The sequence below is a fragment of the Pangasianodon hypophthalmus genome, chromosome 2, assembly GCF_027358585.1.
Source record: "Pangasianodon hypophthalmus isolate fPanHyp1 chromosome 2, fPanHyp1.pri, whole genome shotgun sequence".
Classification (NCBI taxonomy): domain Eukaryota; kingdom Metazoa; phylum Chordata; class Actinopteri; order Siluriformes; family Pangasiidae; genus Pangasianodon; species Pangasianodon hypophthalmus.
In genome coordinates, this window is record NC_069711.1 from 35,034,061 (window position 1) to 35,056,560 (window position 22,500).

General features: G+C 41.5%; 3 protein-coding genes across 6 annotated transcripts in view; all 3 read right to left on the reverse strand.

The window, feature by feature from the left end:
• The window catches only part of grb2a (growth factor receptor-bound protein 2a), a 14,318-nt gene extending 13,286 nt beyond the window's left edge, over positions 1–1,032 (reverse strand). For 3 of the 4 annotated variants that reach the window (XM_034309872.2, XM_053227958.1, XM_034309858.2), the window contains exon 1: positions 799–1,032. The gene's annotated coding sequence lies outside the window, so the exon portion shown is untranslated. The remainder of the gene's footprint in view (positions 1–798) is intronic. The other variant, XM_034309864.2, reaches the window with a different exon arrangement.
• Positions 1,033–1,767: 735 nt separating this feature from the next.
• Positions 1,768–13,243, reverse strand: cfap52 (cilia and flagella associated protein 52). Its single transcript, XM_034297856.2, has 14 exons — positions 13,068–13,243; positions 11,358–11,557; positions 10,924–11,060; positions 9,624–9,752; positions 9,024–9,123; positions 8,584–8,700; positions 8,295–8,395; positions 6,852–7,022; positions 6,603–6,751; positions 6,323–6,468; positions 4,474–4,625; positions 3,732–3,834; positions 3,457–3,568; positions 1,768–3,256 (listed from the first exon to the last, which is right to left on the reverse strand). Exons 1-14 carry the CDS (start codon positions 13,126–13,128, stop codon positions 3,081–3,083), a joined length of 1,854 nt encoding a protein of 617 aa, XP_034153747.2. The 5' UTR covers positions 13,129–13,243; the 3' UTR covers positions 1,768–3,080.
• Positions 13,244–14,238: 995 nt separating this feature from the next.
• Positions 14,239–22,500, reverse strand: part of LOC113524554 (TBC1 domain family member 24) — a 9,196-nt gene continuing 934 nt past the window's right edge. Inside the window, exons 1-7 of the mRNA XM_053227933.1 lie at positions 22,218–22,500; positions 20,098–21,124; positions 18,793–18,945; positions 17,239–17,302; positions 16,909–17,004; positions 16,447–16,642; positions 14,239–16,335 (exon numbers count right to left, since the gene is read on the reverse strand). The exon at positions 22,218–22,500 is cut by the window's right edge and continues 934 nt beyond it. Coding sequence (XP_053083908.1) covers positions 16,184–16,335; positions 16,447–16,642; positions 16,909–17,004; positions 17,239–17,302; positions 18,793–18,945; positions 20,098–21,124; positions 22,218–22,500 — 1,971 coding nt within the window. The 3' untranslated portion in view covers positions 14,239–16,183. The remainder of the gene's footprint in view (positions 16,336–16,446; positions 16,643–16,908; positions 17,005–17,238; positions 17,303–18,792; positions 18,946–20,097; positions 21,125–22,217) is intronic.

Below are 22,500 nucleotides of genomic sequence, written 5' to 3' on the forward strand. Positions count from 1 at the left end.
AAGTGTGTATAGAGATGTGTATAGAGATGTGTGTAGAAGAGATGTATAGAGATGTGTGTAGAGATGTGTATAGAGATGTGTGTAGAGATGTGTGTAGAAGTGTGTGTAGAGATGTGTTTTAGAAGAGATGTATAGAGATGTGTGTAGAGATGTGTGTAGAAGAGATGTATAGAGATGTGTGTAGAGATGTGTGTAGAAGAGATGTGTAGAGATGTGTATAGAGATGTGTATAGAGATGTGTATAGAGATGTGTGTAGAGATGTGAAGAGCTGTGTATAAATCTGTAGAAATGTGTAGAGATGTGTTTTAGAAGAGATGTATAGAGATGTGTATAGAGATGTGTGTAGAGATGTGTGTATAGAGATGTGTGTAGAGATGTGTGTGTAGAGATGTGTGTAGAGATGTGTGTGTAGAAGAGATGTATAGAGATGTGTATAGAGATGTGTGTAGAGATGTGTGTAGAAGTGTGTGTAGAAATGTGTAGAGATGTGTTTTAGAAGAGATGTATAGAGATGTGTGTAGAGATGTGTATAGAGATGTGTGTAGAGATGTGTGTAGAGATGTGTTTTAGAAGAGATGTATAGAGATGTGTGTAGAAGTGTGTGTAGAAGGGATGTATAGAGATGTGTGTAGAAGTGTGTGTAGAAGGGATGTATAGAGATGTGTATAGAGATGTGTGTAGAGATTGTGTGTATAAATGTGTATAGAGATGTGTGTAGAAGTGTGTGTAGAAATGTAAGAGTATAAAGATAAAGCGTCTCTCCATCCGCTTTATGAGTGAAAAGGAAAAACACTCACCCTGAAATCTGGAGCCTCCGCAAACAAACAGCGCTTTAGATTCACTTCCTGCTGTTTAAAACCCCGAATGAAGACAAACGCCGAGTAATAAACACTTCAGGATGAAATATTTATCTGTATATTTATAATTATTTACATATATTTACATATATTTACATAGATTTTAATCCAAAATCGTGCTCGCGAACAGCACGAGCTCCTCTCCGTCTCAGAACCTGTCACTTACCCGAGAGGCTCAGTGCGCGTGCGTGAACACAGTGCGCATGCGCAGTGTGTCGCCGGGGTACAACTGCGCATGCGCCAACATGGCATCTCATTATACCGTATGTGATTCCCCTATATATTTATAATAAAATCATAGATGTAATTATTATTATTGTTATTATTATTATTATTATTATTATTATTATGAAAAAAGAAGCTATAATAGCTGATGGTCTCTGGTTTTTTGCTGTCTCTCTATTGTTTTATTTAATCTATTTAAATTATTAACTGTATTGTTTTAATTTTATTTGATTCTGTCTTAATCTTTAATTCAGTTTGAACATTTTTCCCCTAAAAAAATTAATTAGAAGAGTAATTTCTGGAATAGAATTTAATACAAGTGCAATTTTTTGAAATAGAATTGATTAAGAATAACATTTTTGGAATAAAATTGTTAGAATGATATTTTTTTGATGGATAATTTGTTTTTTGAAATGTAATTGAATCAGACTGATATCTGGAAACAGGAATCACAAATTGAAGATTATATGAAATGATTATGAATTTCAGCCTACAGAAGTTATTATAGATCAAGAAATCAGAAATAGCAGGAAGTGTTTAAATCAGAGAAACGCTGTGTGGTCAGAGTCCTGTACAGTTTAATGATTCTTCTGCTGAGTTTTTATTATTAAATACTAAAAGACAGAATACTGTTTTTAATACAAACTAAACTCTGTGACCTGAAATAAAATGATATCACAAACAAACTTACAACTAAATGAAAACCAGGAAATTGTCTTAGAAATGAGCTGAAATTAAATTAAAGCACATTCTATCAGTGTGTGTGTGTGTGTGTGTGTATAAAGAGAGAGAGTTCATTTTCTTTTGTATTTATTGAAGTAATATTTGTGTAACTTGGGTTCTAGTTTATTGTGTAAATAAACTGAGAGGATGTTTTGAATTTACAGAAAAAACACACCAGATAAGACATTGTGTGTGTGGTGAAAAGGAAAAATAGGAAAACAAGTTAAAACTAAAAATAAAATCTAACAGGAACTCACAAAATCACATTAAACTAAATAATATTCTATAATAATAGCAAAGTCAGAAAGAATTAAATTCAGCATGTCAGAATATTATCTTTAGTGTAAATGTGTGTATATGTCCCTGACAAAGTTGGGGGTGTGGTTTATGTGTTTATGGGTGTGGTTTCTGTATTTATGGGTGTGGTTTATGTGCAGTGTGGGTGTGGTTTCTGCATTTGTGGGTGTGGTTTATGTGCAGTGTGGGTGTGGTTTCTGTATTTGTGGGTGTGGTGTATGTGCAGTGTGGGTGTGGTTTCTGTGTTTTGTGGGTGTGTTCTGTGTTTGTGGTTTATGTTTGCGTGGGTGTGGTTTGTATGTTTGGTTTCTGTGTGTTTGTAGGTGTGGTTTATGTGTTTTGTGTGTGTGGTTTATGTGTTTTGTGTGTGTGGTTTGTGTGTGTGGGTGTGGTTTTGGTATTTTGTGGGTGTGGTTTTGGCATTTTGTGGGTGTGGTTTGTGTGTCGGGGTGTGTTTTGTGTTTGTGAGTGTGGATGCTGTGTTTGTGGGTGTGGTTTCAGTATTTTGTGGGTGTGGTTTCTGTGTTTTGTGGGTGTGGTTTATGTGCAGTGTGGGTGTGGTTTCTGTGTTTTGTGGGTGTGGTTTATGTGCCGTGTGGGTTTGGTTTCAGTATTTTGTGGGTGTGGTTTCTGCATTTTGTGGGTGTGGTTTGTGTGTGCGGGTGTGTTTTGTGTTTGTGAGTGTGGATGCTGTGTTTGTGGGTGGGGTTTCTGTATTTTGTAGGTGTGGTTTCTGTGTTTGTGGGTGTGGTTTCTGTGTTTGTGAGTGTGGATGCTGTGTTTATGGGTGTGGTTTGTGTGTGGGGGCGTGTTTTGTGTTTGTGAGTGTGGATGCTGTGTTTATGGGTGTGGTTTGTGTGTGGGGGCGTGTTTTGTGTTTGTGAGTGTGGATGCTGTGTTTGTGGGTGTGGTTTCTGCATTTTGTGGGTGTGGTTTCTGTGTGTGTGGGTGTGGTTTCTGCATTTTGTGGGTGTGGTTTATGTGCAGTGTGGGAATCTCCATCTGAGCACGGCTCCGTCTGCGCTGGTGCTGATGATGAATCTGCTGTTGGGACACAAACGCACGCTGCTGATGCTGCCGCTGTGGCCGACGCCCACATGTGTGACATCACCATCAGCGTAACCCCACACCTTCACCAGCTTCTCATCGCCACCTGGAGGAGACGCGAAGAGATACGAATGTTTACTTACTAAAACAGTTGAAAATGTCTAAGTGGCAGCTCTAGCAGATGTGATTAACAGCATTATTATTATTATTATAGCTGAAGTAATTAACAGTGATGTTATTACTGCGTTATAGACGTTAATAACAGTGACGTAAGACGTGTCTGTCCTCTCTCTCTCTCTCTCTCACCGGTGATGAAGTGTCCTCCCTCAGCGCTGATGTCCATGCCGTTAATGGCCCCCGTCTGCGACGCCTCCAGCTCTCTAATGGCTGCTCCATCATACACCTCCCAGTAGCCAATCTGACAGAAAGGTCAAAGGTCAAAGGTTAACACATGGACAGAAGCCTTTCAGTGGTCCCATCTTGTTCCATCCTGTCCCCTATTATATCTGTCTCTTCCCTCCCCCATTTTTCACTCTCTCTCTCTCTCACACACACACACACACACACTCTCAGGGTGGTACCTTCCGGTCCGTTCCGCTGGTGATGATCTGATATTCTTCAGGATGATAGCAGACGCTTTTGAACACTGTGTTCGCCAAAACCATCTGATTCCTCACAAAGCGCCTGGAGAGAGAGAGAGAGAAAGAGGGAGAGAGAGAGAGAGAGAGAGAGACAGAGAGAAAAAGAGAGAGAGACAGACAGAGAGAGGGAAAGAGAGAGAGAGAAACAGAGAGAGACAGAGAGAGAGGGAGAGAGAGAGAGAGAGAGAGACAGACAGACAGAGAGAGAGAGACAGAGAGAGAGGAACAGAGAGAGAGAGAGAGAGAGGGAGAGAGAGAGAGAGAGAGAGAGAGAGAGAGAGAGAGAGAGACGGACAGAGAGAGAGAGACAGAGAGAGAGAGGAACAGAGAGTGAGAGAGACGGACAGAGAGAGAGAGAGAGATGGACAGAGAGAGAGAGAGAGAGACAGACAGAGAGAGAGAGACAGAGAGAGAGACGGACAGAGAGAGAGAGACAGAGAGAGAGACGGACAGAGAGAGAGAGAGAGATGGACAGAGAGAGAGAGAGAGAGAGAGAGAGAGAGTGAGATGGTACAAATGGTCCTCATCCTGCAGGAGCACTCTGTATGATTTGTGTGATTTGTGTGATTTGTATGAACTCTGTATGATTTGTGTGATTTGTATGATTTGTATGAACTCTGTATGATTTGTGTGATTTGTATGATCTGTATGAACTCTGTATGATTTGTGTATCTGGACTCACACCAGGTCCCAGATGATGCAGGTTCCGTCTGAGCTCGCCGTCACACACTCCTCATCGTTACTTTTAATCTTGATGGCGTTGACTGAAGCTTTGTGCTCCTTCATGCTGGTGACGAGTCTGTGTGTGTCCTGCAGGATCTCCCACACTCGCACCTACACCACCACCGCACAATAACACATCACAACCCAACACATCACAACCCAACACATCACGATCCAATACACCACAACCCAACACATCACGATCCAACGCATCACGATCCAACGCATCACAACCCAACACATCACGATCCAACACATCACGATCCAACGCATCACAACCCAACACATCACGATCCAACGCATCACAACCCAACACATCACAACCCAATGCATCACAACCCAATACATCACAACCCAATACATCACGATCCGACACATCACAACCCAACACATCACAACCCAATACATCACAACCCAACACATCACAACCCAACACATCACGATCCAATACACCACAACCCAACACATCACAACCCAACACATCACAACCCAACGCATCACAACCCAACACATCACGATCCAACGCATCACAACCCAACACATCACGACCCAACACATCACAACCCAACGCATCACAACCCAACACATCACAACCCAACACATCACAACCCAACACATCACAACCCAACGCATCACAACCCAACACATCACAACCCAATACATCACGATCCAACACATCACGATCCAACACATCACAACCCAACACATCACAACCCAACACATCACGATCCAACGCATCACAACCCAACACATCACGATCCAACACATCACGATCCAACACATCACGATCCAACACATCACAACCCAACACATCACAACCCAACACATCACAACCCAACGCATCACAACCCAATACACCACAACCCAACACATCACGATCCAACGCATCACGATCCAACACATCACAACCCAACACATCACAACCCAACACATCACGATCCAACGCATCACGACCCAACACACCACGACCCAACACACCACGACCCAACACATCACGATCCAACGCATCACAACCCAACACACCACGACCCAACACATCACGATCCAACACATCACGATCCAACACACCACGACCCAACACATCACGACCCAACACATCACGACCCAACACATCACGATCCAACACATCACGATCCAACACACCACGACCCAACACATCACGATCCAATACACCACGACCCAATACACCACGACCCAACACATCACGATCCAACGCATCACGATCCAACGCATCACAACCCAACACATCACAACCCAACACACCACGACCCAACACATCACAACCCAACACACCACGATCCAATACACCACAACCCAATACACCACGACCCAACACACCACGACCCAACACATCACAACCCAACACACCACGACCCAATACACCAGTCGTTGCTATGGTATCCCACCTGGTTGCTAGGATGTTGCTTGGGGTAATTATGGTATACCAGCTGGTTGCTAAGGTGTTGCTATGTGGTTGCTGTGGTATTCCAGGCGTTTGTTAGGGGGTTGCTAAGGGGTTGCTATGGTATTCCAGCTGGTTGCTAGGGTGTTGCTAGGTGGTTGCTATAATATTCCAGCTGATTGCTAGGCAGTTGCTATGGTATTCATTGATAAGGAATTGTGTAAAACAGCACTAATAATTTGTATTTTACAATTTTTAATTTCAAAGTCAAAACCTGTATTGTATCGCATCACTTCCTGTTTCCGCCATGTTTCTCCTCAGCAACAGGACGAAACGTACATCATAGCTGTAATAAAGCATTTGTACAGCAGTAATAGATGAGGAATAACAGATTTATTAATCCCACCTGTCCCTCTCCTCCTCCACTAACGAGGCGTGTGCAGTCGCTGGTGCTCGTTAACGCCGTCACGCCCATACTGTGAGCGCTGGGGATCATCAGCATCAGACGGCCGCTCTCGGGAGTGAACAGCCGGATTTTCCCATCATTCCACGCTACGCCATTCAACATATAAAAAATCACTTTAACAATACTAAAATGTCTGATCTCCAGTAGAAGTGTGCACTACAGGTGAGATCAACAGCAGCACATTATCACACTAGAAGTGTTTAGTCGAGGTGTTTCTCACCGCTGTAGATGCTCCGGCCGTCCCGCATGAAGCCGAGCGCGTTACACGTCATGTTCGGGACGCGGATCCGTAAAAGCTCTTTACTGGTCTCCGTGTGCCAAACACGGATATCATCCTGAGAACAAGTGGCGAAGAGCTCCGACGTTCCTCTGAGAGAAAGAGTCAGAGAGAGAGACAGCATGGTGAAACGGGAAGTGTGCACCCTCTAGTGGTGACGGTGAGAACTGCAGGTAAATCTCAGGGTCTTACACGGGAAAGGCTGCGTCCCAAACCGCACTGCTGTGGCTGGTGGAGATGAGCTCCGGCGTGAAGTCCGTGTAGCCGAACCTGTAAATCTGACACGCCTCAGTGCCCACAAACACCTGCTGACCTTCACCACGAAGAGCCACGGACGTCACGCCGCCCTCCAGCGTCACACTCCTGCACGCAGAGAGGCAGCAAGTATTACTGTTAATATACAAAATAGTAATATAATAATAAAAACCAATAAATTACATCTGTCTCACTGTCTTAGTATCTCAGTGTCTCACAGTCTTACTCTCTCAGTCTCACTGTCTCAGTGTCTCACTCTCTCACAGTCTTACTCTCTCAGTCTCACTGTTTCAGTGTCTTAGTGTCTCAATGTCTCACTGTCTTACTCTCTCAGTCTCACTGTTTCAGTGTCTTAGTGTCTCAATGTCTCACTGTCTTACTCTCTCAGTCTCACTGTCTCAGTGTCTTAGTGTCTCACTGTCTTAGTATCTCAGTGTCTTACTCTATCACAGTCTCATTGTCTCACAGTCCCAGTGTCTCACAGTTTCAGTGTCTCAGAGTCTTAGTGTCTTACTCTCTCACAGGCTCATTGTCTCACTGTCTCATTGTCTCACTGTCTTACTCTCCCACAGTCTCACTCTCTCAGTGTCTTACTCTATCACAGTCTCACTGTCCCAGTGTCTTACTCTCTCACAGTCTCACTGTCTCACAGACTCACTGTCTTACTGCACCAGTGTCTCACAGTCTTAACATCTCACTGTGTCGCCCTCACTGTCTTACTCTCTTACAGTCTCATTGTCTTACATTCTCTCTGTCTTACTCTCTCTTTCTCTCTGTCTCACTCTCTCAGTGTCTTACTCTCTTACAGTCTCACAGTCTTGCATTCTCTCTGTCTCACTCTCTCAGTGTCTTACTCTCTTACAGTCTCATTGTCTTACATTCTCTCTGTCTTACTCTCTCTTTCTCTCTGTCTCACTCTCTCAGTGTCTTACTCTCTTACAGTCTCACAGTCTTGCATTCTCTCTGTCTTACTGTCTCACTGTCTTACTGTCTCACAATTTCATCTCCTCAAAGCCTCACAGTCTGACTGTCTCACTGCCTTACTGTCTCACAGTCTCATTGTCCTACTGTCTTACTGTCCTACTGTCTCATTCTCTAACTGTCTCACTGCCTTACTGTTTCACAGTCTCTTTGTCCTACTGTCTTACTGTCCTACTGTCTCATTCTCTAACTGTCTCACTGCCTTACTGTTTCACAGTCTCTTTGTCCTACTGTCTTACTGTCCTACTGTCTCATTCTCTAACTGTCTCACTGCCTTACTGTTTCACAGTCTCTTTGTCCTACTGTCTTACTGTCCTACTGTCTCATTCTCTAACTGTCTCACTGCCTTACTGTTTCACAGTCTCTTTGTCCTACTGTCTTACTGTCCTATTGTCTCACTTGATGGTTTTGAAGTTGGTGCTGGAGCAGATGCTGAACGTTCCGTCTCCTGATCCCACCAACAAATCTCCTGTCTTCAACATCTTCAGAGCATTTACACCCTACAACACACACACACACAAACACACACACACCCACACACACACACGTACACACACACACCTCACTGTTTGAGATTCATAAAACAACATACAAATGAACAATCTGAATCCATCACATTAAATCCGTTTAAAAGCATAAATACGAGTTGATTCCTTTCAATCCGTTTTATTTTCACTTTCACGCTCACTTTGCTGAATTTGTGCTTCATCGGACCGTAGCTGTTCAGCAGGCGACTCTTCAGGTTCACTTTGAGGACGTCTCCGCTCGTGGTGCCGCAGTAAAAGAAAGCATCATCCTCGGACATCTACACAGAACAAAATATCCATCCTGATTGGTCAGAAGGTGTTGATTAATTCTCTAGAACAGCAGCTCTGACAGTAGCGCAGGTTTATACTAATGCGCTCGTTCTGATACGTTATCGTTTCCATAGTAACAGCTCATTCACAGGGACGTGTACAGCGGACACTGAAACTAACAGGAACTAACTTCCACAATATAGCAACAAATGGATTAAAAACTGATCAATAATATTGGAACACAGCCAAAGATCATATCTCCTTATAGCCATACAAATCATTAACATAAATCACTAGGACACATTATTATAATATAATAAACTTCTGTCACCTCTATGCACTTGATAATCCTCTTTAACTGCCCCGTCTGACACTCAGTGGGGCGGATCTTCCTGTTGGGGAGGTCGAGCTCCCACACACGGAGCGTACCACTGCAGGGAAAAAACGGGGGAACAAAAATTAAAGTTCAACGCTTACGTTACTAACGGCCACTTTTACAGACCACATGTTCAACATCTGGGTGAGTTATGATCAATCTGGCATCACAAACACATGGGAACAAAATGGCTGCCATCTAAATTGACAAATTTACTGAACTGTAAAAACAGTTTACGCCAAATGTAATCGATCACTCAAGTCCTGTGTTGCTTCTTTGGTTTGGCCCTGGAGCTGATGATAACGGAGCTAACAAGTCATGCAGCTCTATAGCCTCCAGTTTAAAAAGCCATTGTGTTTTAATTTAATTTTAATAAATTAAAAGGTACAAGGTATCAGACGTGAACTTTATCCACCGACTCAGCATACAAGCTCCGCCTTCAGACTTTAGGCCACGCCCTCAGCTCTTCGACTACATGTTGGTGTTTGTTTGTTTGTTTGTTTTTTTCCTGAACTGTTGCTTTAACACTCGTCGGTGTGTGAAGACGAGTCTTACTGTCCGGCTGAGACGAAGACGTCATCGCTGAGGTTGCAGTAGTTGATGGTGAGACAGTGACCTGCGCTGTGAGCCGACGCCGGACTCCCGCAGATCGCCTCCTTCTTCTCCACGTTCCAGACCACGATACTGAGCACACACACACACACACACACACACACACCACATACTATATACTGTAGCACATGCACAACAATGACTTCTCATGCTTATTACAGAATTTTGCTTCACGTCAGACTAAATGATCGTTGCACTTTTTATAGAAAATGAAACAGAACGTGAACAGTTAAAGATCAGTATGAGAATGATTTATTATTTATACAACTGTACAAGGATTGTGTCTTAGTGTCAGAGTCAACGACAGACAACACAATTCACACAATACACAATTCACGCAATACACAGTTCACACGATACACACCACACAGTGCTTATACACAGTGCGTCGTATTTGTCCAAAAGTTACGTCAGTATTTACGTGAGGAAATTTACACGTATTCGAGTTCAGTAACTCACATCACTTAAGTGGATTTTTCTATAAGATATTAATTTAAGGTTGTGAAGTCATAGCATGTGCGAGGGATATAATCTACAATGCTAACCCAATTACACCGTCATTACGTAGCCACGATGTTTGCAAGTTTCCTCGTAGCAGCGTAATTACTTACGTTTAGACAACTAGGAAAGTCCTGAGTAACTCTGTGACGCTGTGAATGTTGAAATTCACTGTGTTGATTTGTTGAATTAATAAAATAAAGTCAGTGTTTGTGTTAATTCGATGCTCTGCTGTAAAGAAACCGTGTCTACGGTGTGAAGGATAATCTGACCTAGTGCTCATCTGCTACGCTTACAGAGAAACTCCGCCCCCGTGTGTATAAATGACACGCCTCTGTTTTAGATAAACTCCGCCCCCATGTGTGTAACTGAGACACGCCTCTGTTTTAGATAAACTCCGCCCCCATGTGTGTAACTGAGACACGCCTCTGTTTTAGATAAACTTCACCCCATGTGTGTAACTAAGACACGCCTCTGTTTTAGATAAGCTCCGCCCCCATGTGTGTAACTGAGACACGCCTCTGTTTTAGATAAACTTCACCCCATGTGTGTAACTAAGACACGCCTCTGTTTTAGATAAGCTCCGCCCCATGTGTATAACTCTCACATAATGTCTGAATAGTGTTTCAGTCTGTAGTTACGTCTGAGCTCTGAATACTGACGTGTGACACAGTATACAATAATACACAATAATTTACACAACAGACAGAAATGTACGATGAAGAGAAACAGGATGAAACTTCACCTGCCGTCGTCTTGTCCTCCCAGAGACACCAGGTATTTCTCATTCGGAGAGAAAGCAAGCGTCTCCACTTTGGCTTTGTGGAGGACGAGCCGAGCGTGAACGTCTCTTTTAGCGTAATCCCAGATTATCACGTCAGCCTGAGGAGAGGTTTATTAAAGTTACAAAACTTCCTGTTAAATACGCTACAATTTTATTAAAGCTAGCTACTCAGAGACGAGAATCTGAGAAAGAGTTTCTGCTAAATTAAGCGAGAGGGAATAGTAAGAGTAAAAACCAGAGCTGTCTCTAAATGTTCTGTGTTATTACAGCATGTTTGTTTTTTTATATCACCTTTATTATTTAAAAAATTAAACCAGACATGGACAAACACTTGATAACTAATACGCATTATTATTACATCATTTCTGCAGGGTTTGTCAGGATTAGACGTTCACCTTAAAGCCCATGAAGGTGACCTGTCCTGACGCCACGTACGTCCCGCTCCGGGACACAGTCACGCAGGAGATGTTGTTGGTGTGTCCGTGGAGGAAGCCCTGCTTCCCGTCCCGCAGGTTCTTGATGATCAGCGTGCAGCCAAGCGGGTAGATCAGGTGCTCGCGGTCCGGGTGGACTCGCAGGCCCGAGAACACGTGACCTGGAAGCGCAAAGAGAAAACAAAAGCACGCTGTTATATTTTTAAAGCTTGAGGTTCTCTGGTTCGATCCTGAGCTCGGGTTACTGTGCTTGTGGAGCGTCTCGGGTTCTCTACGTGTCTGTGTGGCGCTTCATCCGGGTTCTGCAGTTTCCTCCCACCTCACAGAGACGTCCCGGTGGATCAGCGACTCTAAACTGCCCCTGAAGACGAATGAACGGTGGCTGGTTAAAGCCGTGGTTCTCATAGTGGAGTGTGTGAAGCACAGCGGTGACCAAAACAACCTTATTAAAGTGATTTAGTAAAATGGAAGCGAATGAGAGTTTTTAATAAAAAACAACAAAACCTTATTGTACACATGTGGCTCTTTAATGCTTGTTGTTCACAGCTGTACACTAATTCACTTAAGACTGTTTTCACAAATATACACACTGTAAATCACCACCAAATCACTCCGGTGCTTTTATATACACCACTATCCTCATTTTTATTCCTCCGGTAAGTGTTGCTCCATCCAGTCCGACACGGTGACAGACGCAGCACGTCTCAGGCACAAAAAAACGTCTCATCAAGTGAAACAAGATGTCCGATTATAAGACATTACATAAATCTTGAGATAAACTGCATAAATGCTGTATTTTTTTATAGATGTTTATTTTCTGACTTCTACATTATTGATTCAGTACAAAACCATTTTAGATTCCAAACATTAGTTTTCCAGCACAGAATGAAACGTTACAGAAAAATGTTTGTATGTCAGTAAAGAAAGCAGCAGATTCCATAAGAGACACTTTTCAGATAAAAACATAATGAAGGCTGCTGGGTTTCGCTGCAGAAATAAGAAGCGAGTCGACAGTCAAAGTCTCCAGAAGAACTGTGGCTGCTTCTGCAAGATGCTCAGTAACACTTCCAGCTCATTTCCTTATAAAACTGCACACACTGCACCTCAGATACTGCTTTATTTATTTAAAGTGAAGGATCGTCACATTAAATACTGACTTTGTTTCTTCATTTATTACTGTTTACTGCTCTTTATAGGATTTTGTTCATCAGAACATGGTTTCAAACGGAACTTCTAATAAATTTGGACTTTATTTTTCTTCAAAAGTAGCTGAAATTACTAAAAGTAAAACTAAAACATCCAAAATTTATATATACAGGACTGTGCAAAGAAATGCTGTAGCGCAAAGACGCCTTCAAAAATAATGAAATTAAATGTTTCTATATTTAAAAAAGTACTATAAAGAGCAGTAAACAGTAATAAATGAATAAATAAATAAATCTTTAAGTCACTGGTTCTCAAACTGTTTACAGTCAGGGATCTTTTTACAAGAAATCTGGAATTGTTTATAAAGATTAATGAAATGATTCAGTTATGTGTCTTATTTCTTGTATTAATGGGTTCTACACAGAACCTCAGATTTATTCTACTGTTATTTCCACTGTGTGTGTGTGTGTGTGTGTGTGTGTGTGTTTGTGCGTGTGTGTGTAATGTTCTAACATCAGCTCTTACCATTGAACCCAATAACAGCTTCGAGCTGTAGTTTCAGAATCTCCTGCTCTTCTGCTGCCATCACAGAATCTCACAATAAAACAATAAACTCACAACAAAAAGCACAAAAAGTTAAAGTTTAGAAACCAGCAGCTCCTCAGCGACCGAGCAGAACTCCGGAAGTGTTTACAGGCGTAACTAAGCGACGGCGGTGACGTCACCGCCGCGACAAACGCCGCATTTCTCAGTGTTTCGGTGCAACTTTAAAAAAACACTAACTTTAATTTAAGACATTTATTCGATAAAACAGGCCATTTCTCACATAAAGATGTTCCTGAAATTCAAATTTTAATGAGTAATTATTATTCAAATTGACACTTTAAAGATTAATTTTAATAATGTTTATAAACACTTTAAATCAGACACTAATAAACACCTTTAGATGAATAAATTTAATACATTATAATATGTGATTTTAATACATAATAATTTTAATAAATTAACAGGAATAATCTTACATTAACTGTTAAAATAAATTATTAAAAACTTTAATGAAAGTCAGATAATTGTTTTTTCTCTTAATTTTATAAATCTTTATAGATTATATATCTGTAATTCTCGGTTATTTATTTATTTATTTATTTATTGCGACTTGGAAACTGAATTAATTGATAAATAATTATTATAGTAATGTCTGATGGACCTAATTCCAACTCTTTATGAGATTAAAGATGATGAGATGAGAAATTAAAGTGATCTTTATAAGATATATATAATATATTTATATATATAAACATATAACTGCTTATTATTTACAACATCTGGAATGATTTCTCTATTTTATTTTATTTTATTTTTATTTAATAAACTTCTTAATATGTCCTGTGCTGTTTTTTAGTACTGAAGGTGTAAATTGGTGTAAAAAACCCACACCCCCAAACACTAAAAAACAAACAGACAAACAAACAAATAAAAACATCCAACCAAAGAAATTAATCTGACACTGAGTAATACTTATTTAAAAATTATTTATTTACTTATTTATTTAAAAAATGCTAGATAGATAGATAGATAGATAGATAGATAGAGACTCCTTCAAAAGTATTGGAACACAAGGCCAGTTCTGTTGTTTTTGCTCTACACTGAAGACGCCTGGGTTTGAGATCAGAAGATGAATATGAGACGATAGATCAGAATCTCAGCCTCATTTCCTGATATTTACACCTAGACGTGTTAAACAACTTAGAACACGGCACCTTTTGAATCAGACCTCCCGATTTTTAGGTGAGCAAAAGTATTGGAACAGATAGTCTTAACGTAAATAACACGTAATATTTAGTTGCGTATCTCTCGCTTGCAATAACTGCATCAATCCGGTGATCCACTGACATCACCAACCTGTTGCGTTCTTCTTCTGTGCTGCTTTTCCAGGCTTGTAGCAGCAGCTTCTTTCAGTTGTTGTTAGTTTTGTGGAGTTTCTCCCTTCAGTCTCCTCTTCAGGAGGTGAAATGCTGCTCAGTTGGGTTAAGGTCTGCTGATGGACTTGTCCAGTCTAAAACCTTCTTCCACTTTTCCCCTGATGAAGTGCTTTGTTGTGTTGCAGGGTGTTTTGGGTCGTTGTCTTGCTGCATGATGAAGTTCCTCCTGATTAGATTGGTTGCAGTTCTCTGTAAATTGTCAGACAGAATGTTTCTGTAGACTTCTGAATTCATTCTGCTGCTACCATCATGAGCTCCATCATCAATAAAGATTAGTGAGTCTGTTCCAGAAGCAGCCATGCAAGCCCAAGCCATGACACTACCTCCACCATGCTTTAATAATGAGCTTGGATGTTCTGGATCATGAGCAGATCCTTTCTTTCTCCACACTTTGGTCTTTCCAGCACTTTGGTAGAGGTTAATTTTGGTTCCAGAACTTTAATGGTTCATCTCTGTATTTCTTTGTAAATTCTAATCAGACCTTCTGACTCTTACTGCTGATGAGAGGTTTACATCTTGTGGTGTGGCCTCTATATTTCTGCTCTCGAACTCTTCTGCGAATGGTGGATTGTGATACCTTCATCCCTGCCCTGTGGAGGTTGTTGGTGACGTCACTCACTGTTATTTTTGGGGTTTTCTTCACACTTCTCACAATGTTTCTGCCATCAACTGCTGTTGTTTTCCTTGGCCGTCCTGTTCCATGTCTTGTTGTTAGTACACCAGTGATTTCTATCTTTCTCAGGACTTTCCAAATTGTTGTATTGGCTATGCCCAATGCTTGTTCCTCTTTTCTCAGCTTCAAAATGGCTTGCTTTTATCCCATAGACAGCTCTCTGGTCTTCATGTTGGTTTATCCTTTTTAACAACAAATGCAGTCTTCACAGGTGAAACCCAGGGCTAAAATCAAGAGTAGACATTCAAAGCTATTAATTGTTTAGACAATCAATCCAACAGAGCTCACCTGGGTAGCAAGTCACATGTTCCAATATTTTTGATGACTTGAAAAAAAATGAAATTCTGATCTATCGTCTCAAATTCATCTTCTGATCGCAAACCCAAATGACTTCAATGTAGGGTGAAAAAATAGAATTAACCTTGCTGTTCCAATATTTTTAGAGGGGACTGTAGATAGAGAGATAGAGAGATAGACAGAAATAAGAAGCAGAGGGACATAACTAATGCACAGAGGTAACATCATCTGTTTTTGTTGGAATTGATCAGAAGCATCACAGCTTACAGACACACAGAGAGAGTTTTAAATACTCTACTTTTATTCATTGTGTATAAAGTAAATACAAGTTGTAAAAAAAAAGAAATCTTAGAAAACACAATAACACAATAAGAGCACATAATAGTTATGATATAACTGAGCTTGTGTTTTATTGATGAAATCAGATGATGTCTGAAGAAAGAGTTTAAAAAAAACACTGAAATGGTCGGTGTTATAGTGATTCATGTACTCCATTTGTCACATAATAATAATAATAATAATAATAATAATAATAATAATAGCTGCGTGTATTTCCACTCCACTACATGTTCAGTAGAATAAATAAACTCTATAAATAAGTTACACATGACCTTCACAGATCATAAAACATGTTCAGAATAAATTAGCATCAACTTTAGTGTGTGTGTGTGTGTGTGTGTGTGCTCTCTTTAAAATGGACCATACTGAATTCCCCAAACTTCCAGACTCTGGATCCTGAATTTGCCCCTGCAGAGGACAGGACTGTCGAAAGTGTCACAGCGTTCAGACTGTCCCGCTGTGAGACCTGCACCGAGACACAGAGCGTGTCCCCCGTCTCCACCTGACACACACACACACACACACACACACACAATAAACACACACACACACACAATAAACACAATACCATAATGATAAATAAGTTAGACAGACAGACAGACAGACAGCTCACCGATAAACAACTTCTCGTCGTCTCCGCTCATGAAGCGAGGGGTCACAGCGGGGCAGACGGTGCAGGATGATGTCATCGCATCACAGGAAGTGGAAGCTGAGGAAGAGGAAGAGGAAGATGTAGAGGATTCCTTCATTCCTGTCATCCCTGAGATGTGCAGCACAGTTTTCTGGTATCGCTCCATTGCTGGCCTCAGCTGAAACGCAGCATTTATCATTTTTAATATCTATATAGATCATATTTCTTTAATGTTAAACAACTTTTCATATAAGCAGCAATGTGTCACGTTTTAGGTGTCATTTAATTTAACATTTCATTCCCATAAAAACTCACAAATGAAAACAAACACACACACACACTCTTATGGCATGATGCACAGAACACTACATCTCATTATTACATCACTTCCTGTACTGTACAGTCTTAATCCTAATGTTTAGATGTTTTCCTAATGTCTCTTACCGTGAAGACGAAACACTCTCCAGTGCCGAAAAACTGCAGCTCCGCTCCCTCACGCCTCCTCAGAGTCCAGTCTGAGGACAAAAACGCTCCACATACCTGAGACAGACAGACAGAGAGACAGACAGATAGACAGAGAGACAGACAGAGAGAGAGAGAGAGAGAGAGAGAGAGAGAGATATTAAGTGTGTGGTTTGGGACACGTCCATATGGCAGTGCTCTGTCAATGTTCCCTCGCGACAAACACAACAAGATAATAATCAACACGTCTGTGTGTTAAATAAAGTGTCTCCTGATCTGATCTGATCTATTCCGATCTGATCTGATACTCACCTCCTCATCCACTGTTTTCAGGAGCAGCACCGTCGGCTCGTGGCCTTCAACACGGGCATAAAACCTGAAAATAAAATTAATTTAAAATACAAAAAAAAATTTACAGGGGTCTGAGAGATAAAAATATATAAAACACTAAAAATGTCAGAGTTTACTGCACTATAGAGGGAACATCATCCTCCAGTGCAGAACACAGTGCTGAGTCTCAGACGTTCCGTAGGGAATAGAAGGAAGGGAATAGGGAATAAGAAGTATGAATCTGGTAATAATGAGAAGGGAATAAGGAATATGGAATAGGTAGTAGAAAGTACGAAATAGGTAGTAAAGAGTGGGGAAGAGAAAATAGGAATTAGGGTGTAGAGAGAAGGGAGTAGGGAGTACTGAATTGGGAATAGATAGTAGGGAATATGGAGTAGGGAACAGGGAGGAAGGAACAGAGAGCAGGAAATATGGGATAATGAGAAGGGAGTAGGGAATAAGGAGCAGAGAGTAGGGAGTATGGAATAGGGAGTAGGGAAAGGGAGTAGGGAATTGAGTATATAGAATAGGGACTAGGGACTAGGGAATAGGGACTAGGGAGTAGGGAATAGGGAACAGGGAGTAGAGAGTAGGGACTAGGCAGTAGGGAATAGGGAACAGGGAGTAGGGACTATGGAGTAGGGAGTGGGGAATATAGAATAGGGAGTAGGGAATATAGAGTAGGGAGGAGGGAACAGAGAGTAGGGGGTAGGGAATAGGGAATAAAGAATAGGGAATAGAGAATAGGGAGTAGGGAATATAGAGTAGGGAATAGAGAATAGGGAATAGGGAGTAGGGAATATAGAATAGGGAATAGGGAATAGGGAGTAGGGAATAGGGAGTAGGGAGTAGGGAGTAGGGAATATAGAATAGGGAGTAGGGAGTAGGGAGTAGGGAGTAGGGAATATAGAGTAGGGAATAGAGAATAGGGAGTAGGGAATAGGGAGTAGGGAATATAGAATAGGGAATAGGGAGTAGGGAGTAGGGAATATTGAGTAGGGAGTAGGGAATAGGGAGTAGGGAATATAGAGTAGGGAATAGAGAATAGGTAGTAGGGAATAGGGAGTAGGGAATATAGAATAGGGAATAGGGAGTAGGGAGTAGGGAATATTGAGTAGGGAGTAGGGAATAGGGAGTAGGGAATAGGGAATAGGGAGTAGGGAATAGGGAGTAGGGCTCCTGTCCATTTCTTTGGCTCCTGCACTCATCATTATTACGCACCACTGTAATAAATAGTGGTTTATGAATAATTCTATCTGTCATCTTTCTAATAATCTCCTTTTTTCTGTAAACTCTGTAAAGTGTTGGCACTGCAGCAGCTCCACATTATTACATCACTGTGTTTTTATCCATTTAAACCTAAGCTGATTGTTTTAATGACTGATATACAGTCACTGATTAAAGGAATATAAATCAACTCGTTTAATATAAACGTCCGACCGAGCACGTCCAACTACATGTTACACAAATACGCGTGTTATTTCTGAATTCGCTGTGCTGGAGATGGAGGTGGAGAGGAGAAGGCGAGCGGCGTACGATGTGAGGTCTCTGCCGTGTTCATCGGCGCTGTAGAGGCGTTCCGGAGCGAAGAGAGCGAAGCGCTCGGGAATCCAGGCCCACACCACTCGCATCTCCATCTCAGACACCACACTGGAGCGAAAACACCCCAAATCCACACTCTGGTAAGAGCTGGAGAAACACACACACACACACACACACACACACAAAACCCTTTATTTCATTAAAGTACAGACATTACAAACTAGGACTAAGAACCCAGACACAAGGACAATAAACTGGGAAGATGAAACCATCAGGAAAGAGAGAAAATGTGCACCGTTCCTATTAATGCTTATCAACAGATCTGTGTTTTAAATCCCACATTTAATTCATAGTCACTCGTTTTTTCATATTTTTTAATGCCTCTACTTCCCCTAGATGTCCGAACAGAGTCACTGGCAGTCTTCAAACAACGTCTAAAGACTTACCTCTTCCTAAAGTACTTAAATTAGCACTTAAAAAAACTGTATTGTCTGAGCACTTGTTACTAGATCACCTCCTGAACAGAGTTTTTGGACTGATGGTGTTCCTGGTCTGTGACCTAGTGAACCAGTATCAGGATGGATTTATTAATAGAGACTCAAAGCTCTTCTGTAAGTCACTCTGGATAAGAGCATGTGCCAAATGCTGTAAATGTAAATGTATCATACATTATATTAGTCGAGGAAAAAGCCCATTAGAGTGTGTACAGTTCTGTGCAAAAGTCTGAGGCACGTGCAAAGAAATGCTGTAAAGATGCCTTCAAAAATAATGAAATTAAATGTTTCTACATTAAAAAATCCTATAAAGAGCAGTAAACAGTAATAAATGAAACAAAGTCAGTATTTAATGTGACGATCCTTCACTTTAAATAAATAAAGCAGTATCTGAGGTGCAGTGTGTGCAGTTTTATAAGGAAATGAGCTGGAAGTGTTACTGAGCATCTTGCAGAAGCAGCCACAGTTCTTCTGGAGACTTTGACTGTCGACTCGCTTCTTATTTCTGCAGCGAAACCCAGCAGCCTTCATTATGTTTTTATCTGAAAAGTGTCTCTTATGGAATCTGCTGCTTTCTTTACTGACATACAAACATTTTTCTGGAACATTTCATTTTGTGCTGGAAAACTAATGTTTGGAATCTAAAATGGTTTTGTACTGAATCAATAATGTAGAAGTCAGAAAATAAACATCTATAACAAAGTTTGTACTAAAACGAAATAGGGTGCCAAGACTTTTGCACAGTACTGTAGCTCCCATTTGGTATTTGGTTGTAGCCTGCTTTATTTACTTAAACGCTCCTCACCTCTTGTGCTCGATCCCTTTCCGTATTAGCGCTTGCTTGTTGGCATTGTAGAGGAAGTTGAGCTCCTTGCGTGTAGGCAGCTGGATGCTAAAAGCTCTCTGAAGCAGAGCCTCGATGCTACTGTGACGGCTCACGTTCTCCACAAACCTCTTCATGTCCTGCTTGAAATCTTCTACATGGGCCACTCGAGAGCTCACAGAGACCTTGTAGAGGCTGAGGAGCGCCAAAGCCACGCGGTACAGAACCTTGTAGCCCTCGACCAGGTAGACGTCCAGCACTCGGACGGCGTAGCTGAAAGGCAGGTCGGCGAAAATCCACATGATCCAGTCGGAGTAGAACTCGAAGAGGCTCTGATGGGAGCTAGCGATTAGCTTACGGATTCCCCGGCAGTACTTGTTGGCTAAGTCACCGAAGGTCATGCAGGACGCGTGGGTGGTAACAAAGTTCTGATCGATGTAGCGCTTTTGTGGATCTGTGTATATCACGAGCGAGCAGATGCTGTGGAAGCACTGAGCCTCGTCCTCACTGTAGTGAAGCAGCAGAGACACCAAAGCTGGCAAAATGGGGCAAAATGTCATTTCTGGGAAGTTCTCGCTCACACACAGGAGGATCTTCTTCACCGAGTTCAGGCCGGATTTGTTCAGGCAGTAGCGAGGGATCTCACCATCCTTCATGAACTTGGGGAAAGGATGCGTGCTCCTCCCGCGCTCCTCGAACATCCTGGCTGCCAGGTAGCGATACGTCTCCGAGTCCTCGGCGCTGGACGTACACTCGATGCGGTGTATGAGCTGTTGGTAGGATTTGGCATGCAGTGTGTGTTGCGTCACCCAGAATCCCGAGCGAGCCATTTCTTTCAGCTGAGAATAATCACTGCAGAGAACTTTCTGGAAGCGAGCGGCGGCTTCTGGTTCGATTTTCTCCCAGTCCACATAGTGACCGTATTTCATGCCAGAAGACGAGCTGATCTCCCAGCTGTCTGGCTCTGTGATGGTCAACATCGGGATGTTTTTACAGTTTCCTCTTGTACCTTTGAGGAAAAAAAAAATTAATAAACTGAACGAGTAAAAATTGCGGATCATAAACTCTTATCTCCAAGAACATTCCTCATTTCTCCAACCAGGTTCCACCTTCTTTTACCAGTAAAAGCCCAAAATTGTGTCTTCTGATTGGCTGATTGAGTCAATTCCAGGTGTTTCAATAAAATATATGGATTCATAGCAAAAGACGAAGTGAACAGCGACTTCTGATTTCACACTGAATCTGTCTCAGTGTTAAATAAACCTTAGTGTTTAATAGCTAAAATAAAACATTTTTTGCTAACAAACTATGACTTTTGGAACTGACTGTATGCATTCTGTTCCTTTAAGGCACTTTAAAAAATATTTTCTCCAAATTTAATCATTCCCACTCTATTGCTTAGGTCAATCACTAGCCTGTGAATAGCCAACCTGCTATCATGAAGATTTGTGTATATTATATGGAAAAAGGCATTATTCAGTCATCACAGTTTCTAAATGGAAACCAACGATGAAAAAAAGACAAAACTAAAATTTTTTAAAAATTTTTAAAAACTAAATTTTCAAAACTAAAATTTTTACAAACAAGAGCTTGACCCTCGGTATACACACGTGTTGTGAAGCTGAACTAGCCGTCACTATCCATTTCAAACATCATAAAATACAAACGGTTTCCATTTAAAAACCTCTGAAACGTCTATGAATTTATAGCAGTTTGTTTGTACTACATTTGAATTTTCATGATATCTGACTGGATTGGCTGATGTTGCAGTAATAGAGGAAAAAGTAAACAATGACGGCTGCAACCTCATCAGTATTCAAACTCCTGATCTCAAGAGAACACGGTGACTGTTACTTTAAACATTTTTGAGTAACTTATTAAAGTCCTGAAGCTTCACCTGCTCAGCTTTGGGCTCAGCATGTGTGTTACTTCAGTCATCTTCCATACGAATAAATAGAAAAGTCTCAAACAGTCGACTCGGGTTTTTATTCTTTAGTGAGAACAGAAGTTTAGTTTGGACCCAAACTGGCACTTTGGAACTACATTTCCTTGAGTATGGTAGATTAATGATTTCTAAGAAGGAGGCAGAGAGAAGAACTTACCTCCATGATCTTTACTCAGATGTTTGTTTATTCCTGCTGTGGATTTTTTCGATGCCGGTTTGTTGTGAACGTTTCTCCTGTTGTCGTGTTTATCAGCGTCCACCTGAAAAGCTTGCTGGTCTTCGCTGTTTTCGTTTTGATCGAACATGTAGAAGGATCTGGACCGAGGTCTGAGGAAGTTTCTTTGGAACTCGGTCAGATCTGACGTCTCAAAAAGGGAACAAGAACGAAGCCTTTGACAGCCATCTGACCCTCGCGCCCTCTGCAGCTCCACCGGACCGAG

Excerpts from the sequence above, each read along its gene's own strand:
- cfap52 (XM_034297856.2), bottom strand. The coding sequence starts at position 13,128 with ATGGCAGCAGAAGAGCAGGAGATTCTGAAACTACAGCTCGAAGCTGTT. Across the intron at positions 4,626-6,322 it reads GTGGAGGAGGAGAGGGACAG|GTGCGAGTGTGGGAGATCCT; the intron begins GTGGGATTAATA and ends GTGGTGGTGTAG. Across the intron at positions 3,569-3,731 it reads CCAGCGGAACGGACCGGAAG|ATTGGCTACTGGGAGGTGTA; the intron begins GTACCACCCTGA and ends CCTTTCTGTCAG.